This window comes from Garra rufa, chromosome 3 (genome assembly GCF_049309525.1).
Source record: "Garra rufa chromosome 3, GarRuf1.0, whole genome shotgun sequence".
In the NCBI taxonomy this organism is placed as follows: Eukaryota; Metazoa; Chordata; class Actinopteri; order Cypriniformes; family Cyprinidae; genus Garra; species Garra rufa.
The window spans coordinates 14,117,289-14,132,800 of NC_133363.1; the positions used below are offsets into that span (position 1 = coordinate 14,117,289).

The 15,512-nt window shown below is 35.2% G+C and overlaps 1 protein-coding gene across 7 annotated transcripts in view; it reads left to right on the forward strand.

Moving 5' to 3' along the window:
* Positions 1 to 15,506, forward strand: part of camk2d1 (calcium/calmodulin-dependent protein kinase (CaM kinase) II delta 1) — a 106,091-nt gene extending 90,585 nt beyond the window's left edge. For 2 of the 7 annotated variants that reach the window (XM_073835736.1, XM_073835735.1), the window contains exons 14-20: positions 1,653 to 1,697; positions 3,239 to 3,287; positions 4,520 to 4,825; positions 12,234 to 12,309; positions 12,400 to 12,494; positions 12,684 to 12,917; positions 14,423 to 15,506. In XM_073835736.1, coding sequence (XP_073691837.1) covers positions 1,653 to 1,697; positions 3,239 to 3,287; positions 4,520 to 4,825; positions 12,234 to 12,309; positions 12,400 to 12,494; positions 12,684 to 12,916 — 804 coding nt within the window. In that variant the 3' untranslated portion in view covers position 12,917; positions 14,423 to 15,506. The remainder of the gene's footprint in view (positions 1 to 1,652; positions 1,698 to 3,238; positions 3,288 to 4,519; positions 4,826 to 12,233; positions 12,310 to 12,399; positions 12,495 to 12,683; positions 12,918 to 14,422) is intronic. The other 5 variants (XM_073835739.1, XM_073835738.1, XM_073835740.1 and 2 more) reach the window with 3 other exon arrangements.
* Positions 15,507 to 15,512: the final 6 nt, after the last annotated feature.

Sequence of the window (15,512 nt, forward strand, 5' to 3'; positions counted from 1 at the left end):
GTAATTTTACTTTATTTAATGGTTTAATTTAAAAAAATTGTAAAATGTTAATCAGGTATATTCTTCAGTGTCATTGGTCTGTGCATATGCAAGTTACATGTAATCACGAATCAGTAATCATTAACGCAGTGTGTACAAAGAACACCTGTATGGTATACATAATAAATGAGATAATAAATGCTCCATTGTACAACTGTTTTTGCAGGGTATAATATATGTACAGACCATAGTTTGAAATGTTTGAAAAGTCAATTATTCTGTTTGCGGATTTGTCATCCAGTTTGTTTGGTATATAGTTTAGTAAGAGTTGTGTGCTTGTTACTGATTATCCTGCAATAAGAAACATTTTTTTATGTTCTTCAAACTAATAATGTATTTTTGGGAGATTCACTTGCAGTACTTAAAGGCTTCTCCATGTAACATTTGGCCAGTGCTTGTGTGTTTGCTAACTGACTATTCTTTTCCTTGTGCATACATGAACTAACCATGTTTTTAAAAGGTGCATCATTGAACGTGTGTTAAGAGTGGACATTGTCAGTGGTTTGTTTTGTATGGATAAATGCTGGACTCATGGATGTTTTTTTTTTTAATTCTAGATATTTCCTACACTAAAAGTTAAATGTTTGCACACATTAACATTCATTTTTATTACTGGTGTTATTATTCTGAAATAACACAAATGGGGATTTTAGTGACCAAATAAGTTAAATAAATCAATTCTTTTGGACACCAGCCATTGTTTGATTATGAGATATAGTATGTATGAGAACATTTCATTTAGTCATCAAAACACAACAGAATAGTGTCCTTATAATTTGGCAATTTTAATGATTTGTATCAAGCTTTTTAGGATACATGTTGCTCTTATGAATGAAATGTTCCAATACTGTAAAGTACAGCTGTCACAATAGGAAACTATATTAGTATGCAATAACAAAACATCTGACTTGAAGCAAATCCCATAGAATGAATGGTTTTGAAAGGTTGGCTTGTGTTCTTCCTGATACTTTCTTGTTTTACTGCATGCCTTGGCTGAGTATGCTGTACTGTTGCTCTAGTGAAAATGTACTGTAGTAATTACCCATATTCCTATCTCACAATTACATGACCAACTGTTTAAACCACTATGCTCTTCTTCTTTTCTAAAGTTCACCAAGCTTTGTTAGAAAAAGTTATTTCAAGATATTTGAATGTTTATATCCTGACTTCACTTACTAGACTATCATTTCAATATCATTATTACTTGACTAATTACTACTGTTAAACTTCTTCAGTAAATACTTTCCATAATTATGGTGCACTTTTTTTTAAACATTATCTTGTGCATAATTTGCATGAGAACTTTTGAGAGATAAACTGCTATCTACCATAATAAAGCCTGAAAGGCTCTTTGACACAGTGATTTTGCTTTTTCTGAAGGTTAAGCACTGACCATTTGTTTAAAAAGTTTCAGGCCCTATTTTGTATCATATTTGTGGAAACTGGCGGTTAGTTAAGCACATTCAGGACAGTAACATCTAGGCTGCCACCAACTCAACGTGGAATGCTTGGTGTCCTTTAACTCTTCACCTTACTACTACTTATTCTGACATTCTCCCTCTCTTGTTATTCTGTTTTATCTTCCTTTCTCTCCCTACACACTTCTATATCAGGAGCCTCAAACTACTGTTATCCACAATCCCACTGATGGAAACAAGGTATTGAGTGTTCATTGAGGTTAGAGTGTTTTTGAAATGTTAAAATAGAAGGATTATTGTGAGTATTTTGAACTTAATTTCTATGCAGTGCATCTGATGCATGCTCTCTGCTATCACAGAGATAATAATTCTGTTTGTAAATATGTAGCGTAGCAAGCAAGATGGATGGAATGTTTAAAATCAGAAGTGTTAAGCTTGTTGCATGAAGTTTTGTATGAATTTTCAATAATTTACCCTACAAAAAAATCATCTCATATATTTACCTTCACATCATAATTTTGCAAAACTATTTTTTTGCAAGTAAGATATTTAAAAAAAAAAAATGTGTCCATATAATGAAAGTCAGTATTGTCCAAATTTGGCCATAAGTATTATTTAGGAATCATTCTTATAAAATAATGAATGAGTCAAAAGTGTGATTTCTGCATTGACTGCTCATAAAATGTGGTTTGATCTTAATTTAACTTGTTATAGACAAGCGCAACCTGACTACAACAGTAACACATAAACAATTGTACTTTTTAGATTTTTATTGAATACACCGAGTGATATTCACAGTGGGAAAATTAAGTGAACCCTTGATTTTAGTAACTTTAAAAAACCTCCCTTATTAGACTGGGCACTCTGCTGTGTTGGTCTTGCTTAGAACCTTGATGCATTTTCTTTCAGTTTCTTTCATCACAAATGTGCACTGCACATGATAAATTATGCACAGGAGAGTAAATGAAAGGCTGTTTTTCCTGTCAACCATCACTCAATGTCTTCGGTGCAATTTTGAGAAAAACAGCTCTGTGTGTTATTAGTTAAGTCAGATAGTGATTTTCTATGATTGTGACTTGTGTGAAGGGCATAACATATTTTATGAGAAATCAATTCAGAAATCCAAACATTTTCACAAATTTGTTCTTCCTACTCTAACCTTTTCTGGAGCGATGCTATAGCTTGTTTAGACTAGAAATAATGCCTGGTTCCAAACAGTTTTTGTTCTAAAAAAAAAAATACAGATACACTTTTGTCAGTGTATGAAACATCATTTGTGGCATACTGTTGATGGTTTTCAGAGCTCACAAACTTGTTGTTACCGCTGTATGTTTAATAGGGCATTATATACAGTACTTTAAATACTATATACAGGATATTTTTATTCTGGAAGTGAACCAATCTTTCAACATTGTTCTGGATAGGATTTATGCATGCTGATGTGATGATTGACCCAGAAGATTCATCATCTTGATATCATGTAGTGTTTTATTTGTTAACAAGAACAACAAGTAAGTTATACTGCCAATTGTATAAGGATTTGAACCTTTCTGGAAAAAAAAGTTTATTAAACTAGTGTTTATCTAACCCAAAGCACCTTTAAATAATAAAGGGAGGTCAGTTAACCACTTCATACCACAGGCTGGTTTAACCGTTTATGTATGTATTTATTGTTTCAGCAAGGGGTATGCCCATTTCTGACTGATTCTAATCAACGTTTAACTTTTTAACCTATTGAAATTTCAAATTATTAGTAAAGTGCTATTTTTGTTCCCTTTCAGGAATCATCAGAGAGCGTCAACACCACTATTGAAGATGAAGACATTAAAGGTACAGTTAAACCTAACACACAGTGTAAAATAAGTTGGTACTCTGTGGTCCAGCCTGTTGTTGCTTTACATTTACATTTATAATTAAATTGCCAAGATTCAGAAAATATTTCATTTGAAAACATGACTGCTAAACTTTCCTGCCTCAGGCCTAAAGTACTATCATAGTGGGATGCCCACTCCTCCCTCATACACCCCAGCAGTTTTTAGATTAGTGGTCAATAATTTTGAGTTTTTAGTAGCCGATTGTTAAAATAGTACCCTCACACGATAAATATGTTGAATGCAGCATTTCACTGTACTGATGTACTGTGTCATGCTATAGAAGCGGAAACAAACAGAATGAACATCGCCGATCACCTGTTTCCTGCATGTGCACTATATTATTAGTTTGACCTGCCATACCCAACTTGATGGTCACGGTTGGTGAATATCTGTTGAGATGAAGCTTTTTATTTTAAGCTTACTTCTCACATGCCTGCTAACTTTCTGTTCCTCTTTTTGCTGTTATGAGTTTTGAAGGTAGAACAATGATTATGTCTCTTTAATGCAACTGTGTGATCTTGTGTAATTATGTTTAGATTAGGTTGTGCGGCATAAATGCGGGTGGTCTTGTGACACTTTGTGTGTCTGCATTTGTGAATGGTATTTTAATTTGTTCGTTTAGATTTTTAACATAAAGTTGTACAAGGTATAAGGAATCTCATTACACCTGTTAACTTTATATGTATTTTTAATACCCCAAATTTGTCTTTTTGTTCAAGAAACTTATTTACACAGTAGGATTCTTACAGTAAAATTCTTAATCTCAATATGAACTACAAAGAGTATGGCATTGGTTCTTATGTACCTTGACACCATAATGTCAAACCCGTGAAGTGTTTTTTTTTTTTTTCCAACAAAACGCACACATAGAAGTTAAATAAGTCTGCAAAGTGTGAAAGATGGATGTGTTTAAAAGGGAGATATTTCTGTGCCATTTGTCTTTCTTTTCCATTTCATTCATGTCTTTGTTTTCAGGGGATGCCCTGTAAACAATATGTAAATCTGCTATTCACCTTATGTCATTTCTACTCATTTTATACTTTTTCTCCTTTTTAACAACCTTACCCATGCTTTTTACCCTCCCACTATCAATCCATTTCTTAATTTGTTTGCTTTCCCATCCACCAATCTGTCTGTCCATCTATCTATCCATCCACCCATCCTGTACTTGAACGCCACATTTACTAGGACCAGTGTACCGCCTGTCTACCGCTTCTCCTAGAATGTATAAGCGCGAACAATCTCATTCCCAGCAGTCTTGTTCTTCCACTTCCTCCTCTGTCTCATCCTGCTGGTATCTCCCAAACATGTGGCCTGAAGAAGTCTGCTGTAACCACATTCTCAAAGCCCTCCTGGCTCTCTACCTGCTTGTTTTCCTATTTGCCTTTTTGGCCTTCCTCTACGTCAACTCAACAGCCGATTGTGGCCAGTGCATTAATCCCAAGGCTGCTCCCAAACGGTCCCAGCTAATCCAGAGCCACATCACCATTCAGTGTAAGTGACAGGGGAGGGAGACAGGAAGTCAATACACAGTTTTAAAATGGTGTACACTGATAGCTGAACCAGTAGACTTGATTGCAAATGAGTAAAAATGACTTGATGTGTATAAACCAAAACCTTAACCTCCACCCAAAAAAGATATTCTTTATCTTCATCACAACTAACGTTCCAAATATGTATGAATTACTTTTTTTCTGTGGAACATGAAAGAAGGTATTTTAGCAAAATGTTGGTAACCAAACCTTTTCGTTTCCCCTTGACGTCTGTTGTATTTTTATCAACAAAATTGTCTTTCACATTCCATGAAATACATGCATATATTTTCATTTTTGGATAGAGTAACACTATAACATTAAAGATTATGGATTAAAAACGGCCATTGACAGTAATCTTCACAGCCTTTCAAGATGCTGTATTATTGGTCAATAGTAAGCATTCTGCTCTTTGGCTTAACATTATTAGTGGGCTGCAGAAACCATGACTATTCAACCACTGACCACAAATTTAATGCAATGCATTACCACTAAACAAGACAGCATTTCATTTTGACAATGTATTAGGTTTAAAAAAACAGTAATATATACAATGTATCATATTGTGACTAAACAAAAATCAATTAGTTACAATAACCTTATCTAGCTTGCTTGCAATCAATTACAGTATATGTGTTTGCACTGCCATTGGTTGTCTGAGCTTGTGTTGCTCTTTCTTCTCATTTGCATCAGTCAAATCACCACCTCTCATTGAAATTCAATGGCAAATGGTAGAGCAAACCTTACCATGAGAAAGATCAAATTTACTATGATTTGTTAACCTGGTTAGACACAGCGAGTTTATATATAAAAGCTATCCACACTCTAATGCCATTCCATTCTCTTTCTTGTCTTACTCAGAGTTTAAAAAGATAAGATACATTGAGTGTAAATTTAGTGCTGTCATTTTGTCACTGTCACCAAAGCACTGAAGCATCACTGCAAACATCTGGGGTTGTTTCTCATTTTGATTGTAAAGTGTCCCTTGGGGTGCTGGTGTAATAAGACGTTTAAGACTATTGTGATGCATTAGTGCCATCTAGTGACAATACAAATAATTGCATAGTTAAAAAAAGTCAAAGATGCTTCATATTAAAAAACACAGTTCCACAGTCTTACTGCTTTTTTGTTTACCTAAGAACATCTATAATAACTGGAGAAGCTATCCTTTAGCATTTCCATTCAATGACGGTTGTTAGGCTGGCACAAAATGGCACAGGAAACTGCCATCTTTGCTCATGGGTGCTTGTTTATTGCCAGGTTTTTTGAGGAAATCATTCTGACTAATCTAGAGCTGCATGAAAATGACGTCAATGCTGATGGCACCACAAGAGCACATAATCCCAAACCATTCACTAGCGCCTATCTTGAGCTATGAATGGAAACAGGCAGAGCAAAATCATCATATTTTCTGCTTTTAAGAGTCCTATAAAAATCAGACACTATAATGACAATAAAAAATAAAAATTGATTATTTTGAAAGGTCGTCAGTGAAGAAAGAATTTTTTGCAACCAAATACTGCAGTTATAATATAATAGCAGGGGCTTAAGGGACCATGCTAACCAGTTAAACCTTGACTCCTTGCCCTCCCCTGTTGAAAAAAAAAAAACAGCATATGCTGGTTTGGTATGTTTTGAAGCATGGCTGCTGTTTTGAGCTGGTTTAAGATGGTCCTTAGCTGGTCATGAGCTGGTTTAAGCTGGTCATGTGCTGGTCCTTAGATGGTCCTGAGCAGAAGCTAGTTGCTAGTTGTTAAACCAGCTCATGACCAGCTAAGAATCAGCTTAAACCAGCTCAAGCCAGCAGCCATGCTTCAAAACATCACCCTCTGACAGTAGTCCCATCTACAATAATCACATTGGTTCAAAATCACACTCTGCATAGCAGCAATAAACACTACATATGTTCTGATATGGCTGTGATTTTGTCAATGTTGCTGAAAACTTGTGACGTACAGTAGTGTGTGTGATTAGCACAAAATGTCAGAATCCTGAGAATCCACAAGGATAGGAATACCAGTAGATTTTGACCTTGTGGGGACATTTCTCAGGTCCCCATGAGGAAACAGGCTTATAAATCATGCACAATGAGTTTTTTTGAGAAAGTAAAAGTGTGCACAATCTCCTGTGAGGGCTAGGTTTAGGTGTAAGGTAGGTGTAGGGTGATAGAAAGTACGGTTTGTACAGTATAAAAACCATTACGCCTATGGAATGTCCCCATAAAACATGTAAACCCAACGTGTGTGTGTGTGTGTGTGTGTGTGTGTGTGTGTGTGTGTACCTGGTATTCATCACGTTGTGGGGACCAAATGTCCCCACAAGGATAGGAATACCAGTAGATTTTGACCTTGTGGGGACATTTCTCAGGTCCCCATGAGGAAACAGGCTTATAAATCATGCACAATGAGTTTTTTTGAAGAAGTAAAAGTGTGCACAATCTCCTGTGAGGGCTAGGTTTAGGTGTAGGGTAGGTGTGGGGCGATAAAAAGTACGGTTTGTACAGTATAAAAACCATTACGCCTATGGAATGTCCCCATAAAACATGTAAACCCAACATGTGTGTGTGTGTGTGTGTGTGTGTGTGTGTGTGTGTGTGTGTGTGTGTGTGTGTGTGAGTGTGTGAATGAGTTTGCTTGTTGTGTGTGGGTTCAGTCATGCATTTGCATGTTCACATATTGTGCATATTGTTCACGTATGACGACAAGTGCTTTACTGAAAACAGCAAATACTTCAGTTGTTGATAAAAATGTTTTTTTTTTTTTTTTTTTTTTGCGGACAGTCTTGTTTTTTATTTTAAATTATTTTATTTTATTTGCCGGCACTTGGTTGTTGAATGCAAAAGATTTGTCATAGCAGCTTGGTATCTTTTAATTTAATATTAAACAAAGTGGTTTTAGACAGAGAAAGATGATTTTGTGGACAGCTTTCCTGGTTGTGGAGAAGGATTATGTTTGTCTTTCTGGTCATACAGCATGGCCTAACTTGATTATTAATTCTGATAAATATGAAGAGCATTTTTTGATTTTGTCCATAAGATTTGTTGCATCTGTGTTTCATTATACTTTTGAAGTTTGTATTAATTTGTCTTTTTCTGAACATCTTAGTTAAACACTTTAAGTTACAATCCTTTATGAACACTTTGAGACACTGGTTTGGCTTTTAAAGGCTTATTTTAATCTTAGATGCAAAAAGTTATACTACAAACCAGTCTAATGACTTTGTTTCATCTTTGAAACACAAATTACGATATTTTAATAAAATCTGTGAGATATCTGCTCCTCCATTGAGGTGGTCCAAGTAACCAAAATATGACCCATCCATATGATTTAATTTTGGTTTAATTTAGCCTTTTATTCACATTTAAACAACAATATATAGACATAAAAAGAGCGTATGTGCATCATCCATGAGAGTTTGTTCTTGTGTTGCACAAACAAGCTTCCATCTTACCACATGATGCACTGTGTATATGTAAATGAAAGCATATGAAAATAAATCTGTTCATTATACATAATGATTATATTTCTTTACAAGACTGGGATTAAACTGCTTGATTTATATGGATTTATTTCATGACACCTTTCCTTTTTGTCTCTTGTTTTTTGTTATCTGGACTTTCAGTGGAAGAATAGAAACCTCTCAAGTGTCAATTAAAACATCTCAGTTTATGGTCCATTCTGAGATGCATCAGCTGAGAGGGCAATAGGTAAAAGAACAAAATTTTTAAGGACTGAGGAATAGGTACAATATTAGCTTTGATAATACATCATTTTAAAGGGATTTTCGAAAATCTGCCTTTTTTGTCAAGGATACTGAAGACCTTAGCATCTGGCATGTTTTAATAGATTTCAAGGAATGATGTGGCCTGAGGAGTGCCTTTTTGATGGTCTACATATATCCTTACAAAGCCATTTTTCTTCCTGGCAGCAACCATAGCAGACACACTCATTCTCTGAAGCTGAGTCATAACTTATTCCTTCATTACAATGAGTACTTTTTTGGGCGCACTTCCAGGGGGCGCCACTGGCTCATCTAATCTCATGTCATAGACAACAGGCTGTTTGCCAAACACTGTGGTGTCAAACAGATCAAAGAATTCCTTACCCCGGTTTGTTGATTTATTTATTTTTAAGTAGTAGGGTAAAAAGTGTGGAATGAAGTTGTTGGACTTGTTGGTCAGATATACAGTAACGTTGCATTTATAGTCTGTGTCCACCTTTTTATATATGGCCATATCCATGTTTTAGTCACAGAGCTGTTAATATTTCACTTTTCCGAGTGAGATCATCCACTGTTTCACAATAGTAGGTTCATAGTAGGTAGCAGTTCCATTGGGAGGGTAATTATGACTTTGAGCTTGAGTTGCCGGTTTGTTGGATGGAGCACCCTATTCCATTTGTCAGATAGACTGTAATTGCAATATATGTGCCATTCTTTTTCAAATTTGCTTCAGTTGTCAGCTATATTTTCATTGGAAATTAGGGGATTAATGTGGTGGAGATCTTTTGCCTTATTTAAACACTTCTGACACCATGTAGATTATTGTAAAAAACTATATATATGTATGCAGAACCAACATTACAAGTTAAAGCAGTTCTACTTTGAAGCAGCACTGATTGCAGTTAAGGTCAAAAGTATATACACACCTTGCAGAATCTGCAAAATGTCAAAATAAGAGGGATCAAACAAAATGCATGTTATTTTTTATTTGGTACTATCCTGAGTAATATATTTCACATATTTACATATAGTCCACAAGAGAAAAAAAATAGTTGAATTTATAAAAATGACCCTGATCAAAAGTTCACATGACTATAGGATTCTAAGATCTATCTTTTCACACTGAGGACAACTGAGGTACTCATATGCAACTATTACTGAAGGTTCAAATGCTCGCTGATGCTAGAAGGAAAAATAATGCATTAAGAGCCTGGGGTGTAAACTTTTGAACAGAATGAAGATGTGTACATTTTCCTTATTTTGCCTAAATGTCATATTTTTTCATATAAGCTACAGAAGATACTTGCATGTTTCCCGAAAGAAAGGTAAATTTACCCTGATCTTCAAATTCAAAAAGTTTTCACCCCCTGGTTTTTAATGTATTGTTTTTCCTTCTGGAGCATCAGTGAGCATTTGAACCTTCTGTAATAGTTGCATATAAGATAAAAAAAAAAATGTATCTCAAAATCATACAGTTATTGCTGGAAAGAGTTCAAATAGACAAAAATGCTGAAACAATTTGTGGGACCTGAAGGATTCTTCTGAAGAACAGTGGGCAGTTTAATATGTGAACTTTTGAACGGGGTCATTTTTATAAATTATAAATATTATTTTGTCTTGTGGACTATATGTAAATATCTTATACAGTACGTGAAATAGTTAGTACTAAATAACATGCATTTTGTATGATTGCTCATATTTTGGTTAAAAAACATTTTGCAGATTCTGCAAGGTGTTTTGACCTCAACTGTATGTATTATTTGTAGTATGAGACTTTTTATGAATACAAATAACTATATTATTAGTTAAAAAAATTAACAAATCATTGTGCTCTGTCCAGGATATTTCTTTCTGATCCCCATTACTGATTCCCCAAGTACTCTGAAGAACAAAAAATAAATCTCTCCAAAGGCACTAATAAATTTCATTATTTTTAATTGTTTTAAATTAGTGGTGGGCCGTTATCGGCGTTAACGTGCTGCGTTAACGTGAGACTCATATCGCGCGATAAAAAAAATATCGCCGTTAATCTATTCTCAAAGTTGGGTTGGGAGCTGGGTCTCAACTATGCAAGATATGATGACTTTCACCTTGATATTTTAGCGCGGATGACGTGTATCTAGTTGAATTGCACTGTAGGGGGCGAGAACGAGTCTTCAACTTCTGTGAAATTACCACATCAAATGAGACGTGTTGACATGGATGCAGTTATGAAGCCGCTTCAGGGCAGGTGCGTGCGTTGCTAGACCCTTTTTACTGGGGCACGTGCCCCAGTGAAAATCTGCTGTGCCCCAGTAAAATCTCAAGTTTGAGTTATAATTTACTTTGATAATCCCGAAATAAAGACATTAAACTATATGCAACAACTGAATTGACGCTTCTAAAAGCAACGCAGTTTATTGGAAGACTATGCACGCAGATAGGCTATCCATACCCGCGCGCCTGTGTATTTTACGGGAACGCGCACGTCGTACAGCCTTTTGCGCAGAAGTACTTGGTTACACAAGTTTGTATAGTTAATTGTGTTGTAAATGCAATTGTCAAGCAGTTTGTAATGCATTTTGGAAACAGGAGATGAGCGCCTGGTCTAATGCGCCACCTGGCCCGTTCTCGAAGACTTACTTTTAGTCATTATTTGGGTAGCACACATATTCTGAATGCCTTCAGCAGAATTCAAATTAGCCATTTTAATCTAGATTAATCTAGATTAATTTCAAGATTTAATCTAGATTAATCTAGATTAAAAAAATTAATCTATGCCCACCACTATTTTAAATACATTTAAACTACATTTAAATATGCTGTTCTGTTTTTGCAACAAAAACAACAAAAGTCTGCATTTTCCCCTCTTTTTTGTTATGTGAAAAATGGGTGACGGTGATGTATCTGGTGGTGATGTGTAAACTAGAAAATGTATTTTAAAAAAGCGTCAAAGATGTTTATTTTCAAAAACATAACCATTAGCTTGTAAATTATAGTATAAATTCCAGCATGTTGTTATCAGTGGCTTTTAGGTAAATATTCCACTTCATTCAGCACTGTTTTTATTCTCTCCTTTATAATGTATTGTGGTATTATTTTAAACCGATTTAGTGCTAGAGTAAACAGGCTGATTAATTCAGACCAATTTGGATCACTTTACTTACGTTTTGTCTCCAAAGACAGTCTCAAAAGAATAAAGCCTGTCTCAGAAGAGTAAAGTTTTTGCCAATCAGGCATTGCTAGTGCTTATTAAAAATGATTATTTTATCAGCTTTACAATGCAAGAATAATCAAAAAGTAAATAAATTACTTTTTAATAAATTGGTACTATACATATTCTTACTGGCCAGGTTAAACAACCTGTTAATCAAGATTTAAACAGTACAGTTCTCCACATAATCACACTTTAGTGAGTAAGGGGTTAACATTTGATTTACATAAGTAGTAGCTAGCCAGTTCCTTTCAGACGTATTTGTGAATCTGTTTGATTCATTTTAAAGAATCGACCCTCAAGAGCTATTTACTGGATAATCAAACATCACTGTTTGCACTCTATTATTGTTTAAAATCAATGTATTTTACAGTCTGGTCTGTTCCTCAGCTAAAGGATAATGACTACAGTCTTTTGCACAATTATTCACTTTTTTTTTCTTTCTGCTTTTTTTTAGCACGGAAACAGGAGATAATTAAAGTCACAGAGCTGCTGATCGAAGCCATTAATAATGGAGATTTTGAAGCGTACACGTGAGTGTTTTTATTTCATACTTTGCCTTCACTTTGTTAAAGAATGTTATATTATGTATTTTAGTTTTTATATTATGTTGTATTCCACAGGAAGATTTGTGACCCTGGACTGACATCTTTTGAACCTGAAGCCTTGGGAAACCTAGTGGAGGGGACAGATTTCCACAGGTTCTACTTTGAAAACTGTAAGACAAGATGTTGCGTGCTAAAGAAATTATTATACAAAAAATAACATATGTATATATTCCAAGTCTTCTAAAGCCATTTATTCTAATTAAATTCATGTGCATGCATATTGTTTTAATAACTTATATGTCTTTGATAAGGGTGCCTTTGAATGACACAACCATCTGCATTATTGTCCTCTCCTCTAGCTCTCTCCAAAGGTCACAAACCCATCCACACCATCTTGCTGAACCCTCATGTACACCTGATCGGTGAGGATGCTGCATGCATCGCTTATATAAGGCTCACCCAATACATGGATGTCAACAGTATGCCTCGCACCATGCAGTCTGAAGAAACCCGTGTCTGGCACCGCCGTGACGGCAAATGGCAGAACATCCACTTTCACCGGTCTGGCTCACCAAGTGTGCCCACCAAGTAAGGTCTGTGTTTATGTGCATCCATTTTTCAAAACATATCTGTTAAAGACACCTATTTATCCTGGTTAGCTATTCCTGATTAATGTTGGTCTGGTTCTGGACCACCTTTAAAAAAAAGAAGAGTGTGCTGTATTCTGTGTTACAGCAAAAGAGTGCTACACTGTTGGAAATAAAGATTCCTAAGGGAGGTTTTCACAGTGATGTTACTGAAAACTATTTAGGGTTCCCAAAAGAACTTTTCAGTGTACAGTTCTTAAAAGGTTTTTTTTTTAGGCCACAAAGGAGATTTTTTAAAGGTCACATATTTTACACCTTTCTGGAGGTTTATTTTAGTTGTTGATGTCCTTAAGAATGTATATTTGTGGTATAAGTGCCAAAAACCATCTCAATATATTTTACAGATCCACTCTTAGTAGCTCTGTCAAGAACAGTTTGATTTTAGCCTGTCTAATTAATATTCATGAGCCTCTCTTCTGATTGGCCTGTTGTTTTCTGAGTGATGCACGGCCAGGCCAACCACAGGTAACTGTGGCTTGGTGATACTCAACAGGATGTTTCAGAATGATAATTTTTTTTTTTTTTTTTTCAAACACCGAATGCAGTAAGCTACGTTACTCTTTTACCGGCAGATAAATGTTCACAACGAAAAAATATGTGCAAACTGGAACGAAGCAAGGATTACTCACTATTCGCACTGAAGTGCATTCGCCAGTTTAGTTTCAGTTTAGTGGAACGGTACGCGTCACGTTACACGTCACATTCTCCGGAATCGCTGTGTGAAAGAGGCTGAAGTTGATGTGCCACTGGTCTCTTATGTTAATGTTGTTCAGAAGCCTGTGCAATTTTTCCTGACATCCATCAACTGAACAGTGTTTTCTCAACTTGTTTCCATGTTGTTGTTGCTCAGCAATAGCATGGACGGGATGGCACAGGATGGTTGTCTGTGGGTTTGGCAAAAGGAGGGTGTGATGGTGGTTGGTGCTCAAGGAGTTGACTAAAGGTGGTGACTGAGTAGTTCGGACGTAACGTATTTACGGAAGTCATAGCGTCTTGTGAAAAGGCACAGCTACTTTATGCAGGCTGTGTGCATTTTACTGTGGATTGAAACTTACATGGTAGTTACATAGCCCCTAGACCTCAGTTATCATGAAAAAAGCTAGGAAATTTCAGTTTTGACAATATTGGACCTTTAAACAACATTACCAACAGTATACTTTTTAAAAAAATGTCCCAAAAGTATCATAGTATCACAACTTCTTCTGTACGTGACTGCACATTCATGATACTTGAGAAATCAAGATTAATAAAAACACAAAAAAGTATATGTGTGCTATGCTGTATGTAAAAACCTTTATGTTTAAGAGTTAAAGTAACACGTAGTGGATGTTTTTGTTTTGATGCAAACACATCCCTAAAAAAGTCACAATTTAGAACTTGGTCAATGTATCAAAAAGTACTAAATAGCATTCCTGATTAGGTAATATGTGATTTTTTTTCTTCTTTTTCAGTTAATAAGGTCTCCAGAGCACAGCCTTTCTTGTCAACTGAGCTTCAACAAGTGTCTGGCCCAACTCAACCATGATCTTCATAGTTTGCTCTACTGTACCAGAGTCTTGTTTACATTTACTGTTGGACTAATAGAATATAGAAGGTTGGAGAACCATTTCAGATCAGGATGTGGTGTCTTTGTATTTCAGTACATTTACATGTATTGAGTATGCTGTTTACACACTATACTCATTTATGTGAAAAGCATGTTCTTACTTAGTACTTTAATCTTTTTTTAAAGGGTTACTTTTTTGTATAACAAAATATATGGAGCCATTAGTTAGTAATCTGTGGTGTTTGGGTACGGGGTACTGTATATCAGAAAATAATTAAGGTTAATCAAGGTTTTTTAACAATTAAATTTGTCATTAAATTTTTAATGACAGGTCCAAAATTTACTTAAAATGACAAATATGAGCTTGCTAATGGTTTTCAGTGATGTACATTTTGTGAAGTTATGTGAAGTGCTATTTCTGCTTTACATTTTGGAGTATTAATAGCTTATCGTGAGCACACATAGGAAGCATTGTGCTATTTTTTTGGATAATCCAAAAATCTGAGAAGGGAAAAGGTTTAGAGTTTTATTTTATTTTATTTTTTTGCTCATGAATTGTCATACAGGTATCGTACATCTGAATATATGAAAAAAAAGAATGTAACAACTCATATTTCACTATAAGTTTTTCCTTGTTGTGAAATTTAGTTTTGTTGTGATAACTTAATTGTGTACATTTTCAAATGTGTCTGCTTCTCACTGTAATTTGTGGTACTCCTGGATGAAAATCTAACAGGTTGCATTCTCATCTTTATCTTTTATGAATAGTGCATGACTTTTCACTTTTATTCATCTCTCATAAGGATCCAAAACCTTTCTCCCCATTTTTATGTGAATCTCTGTCTTAACAGACAAATCTCGCCTGAAGATCTCATAAGTAATGGTCAAGTAGAATAAATTAATCAAAGTCAATGGTCTGTACACATAATTTGCTACACACAATTGCGCACACAAAATGAAGAATGTCTGAAAACATGGTGATGCCAAAATGTACT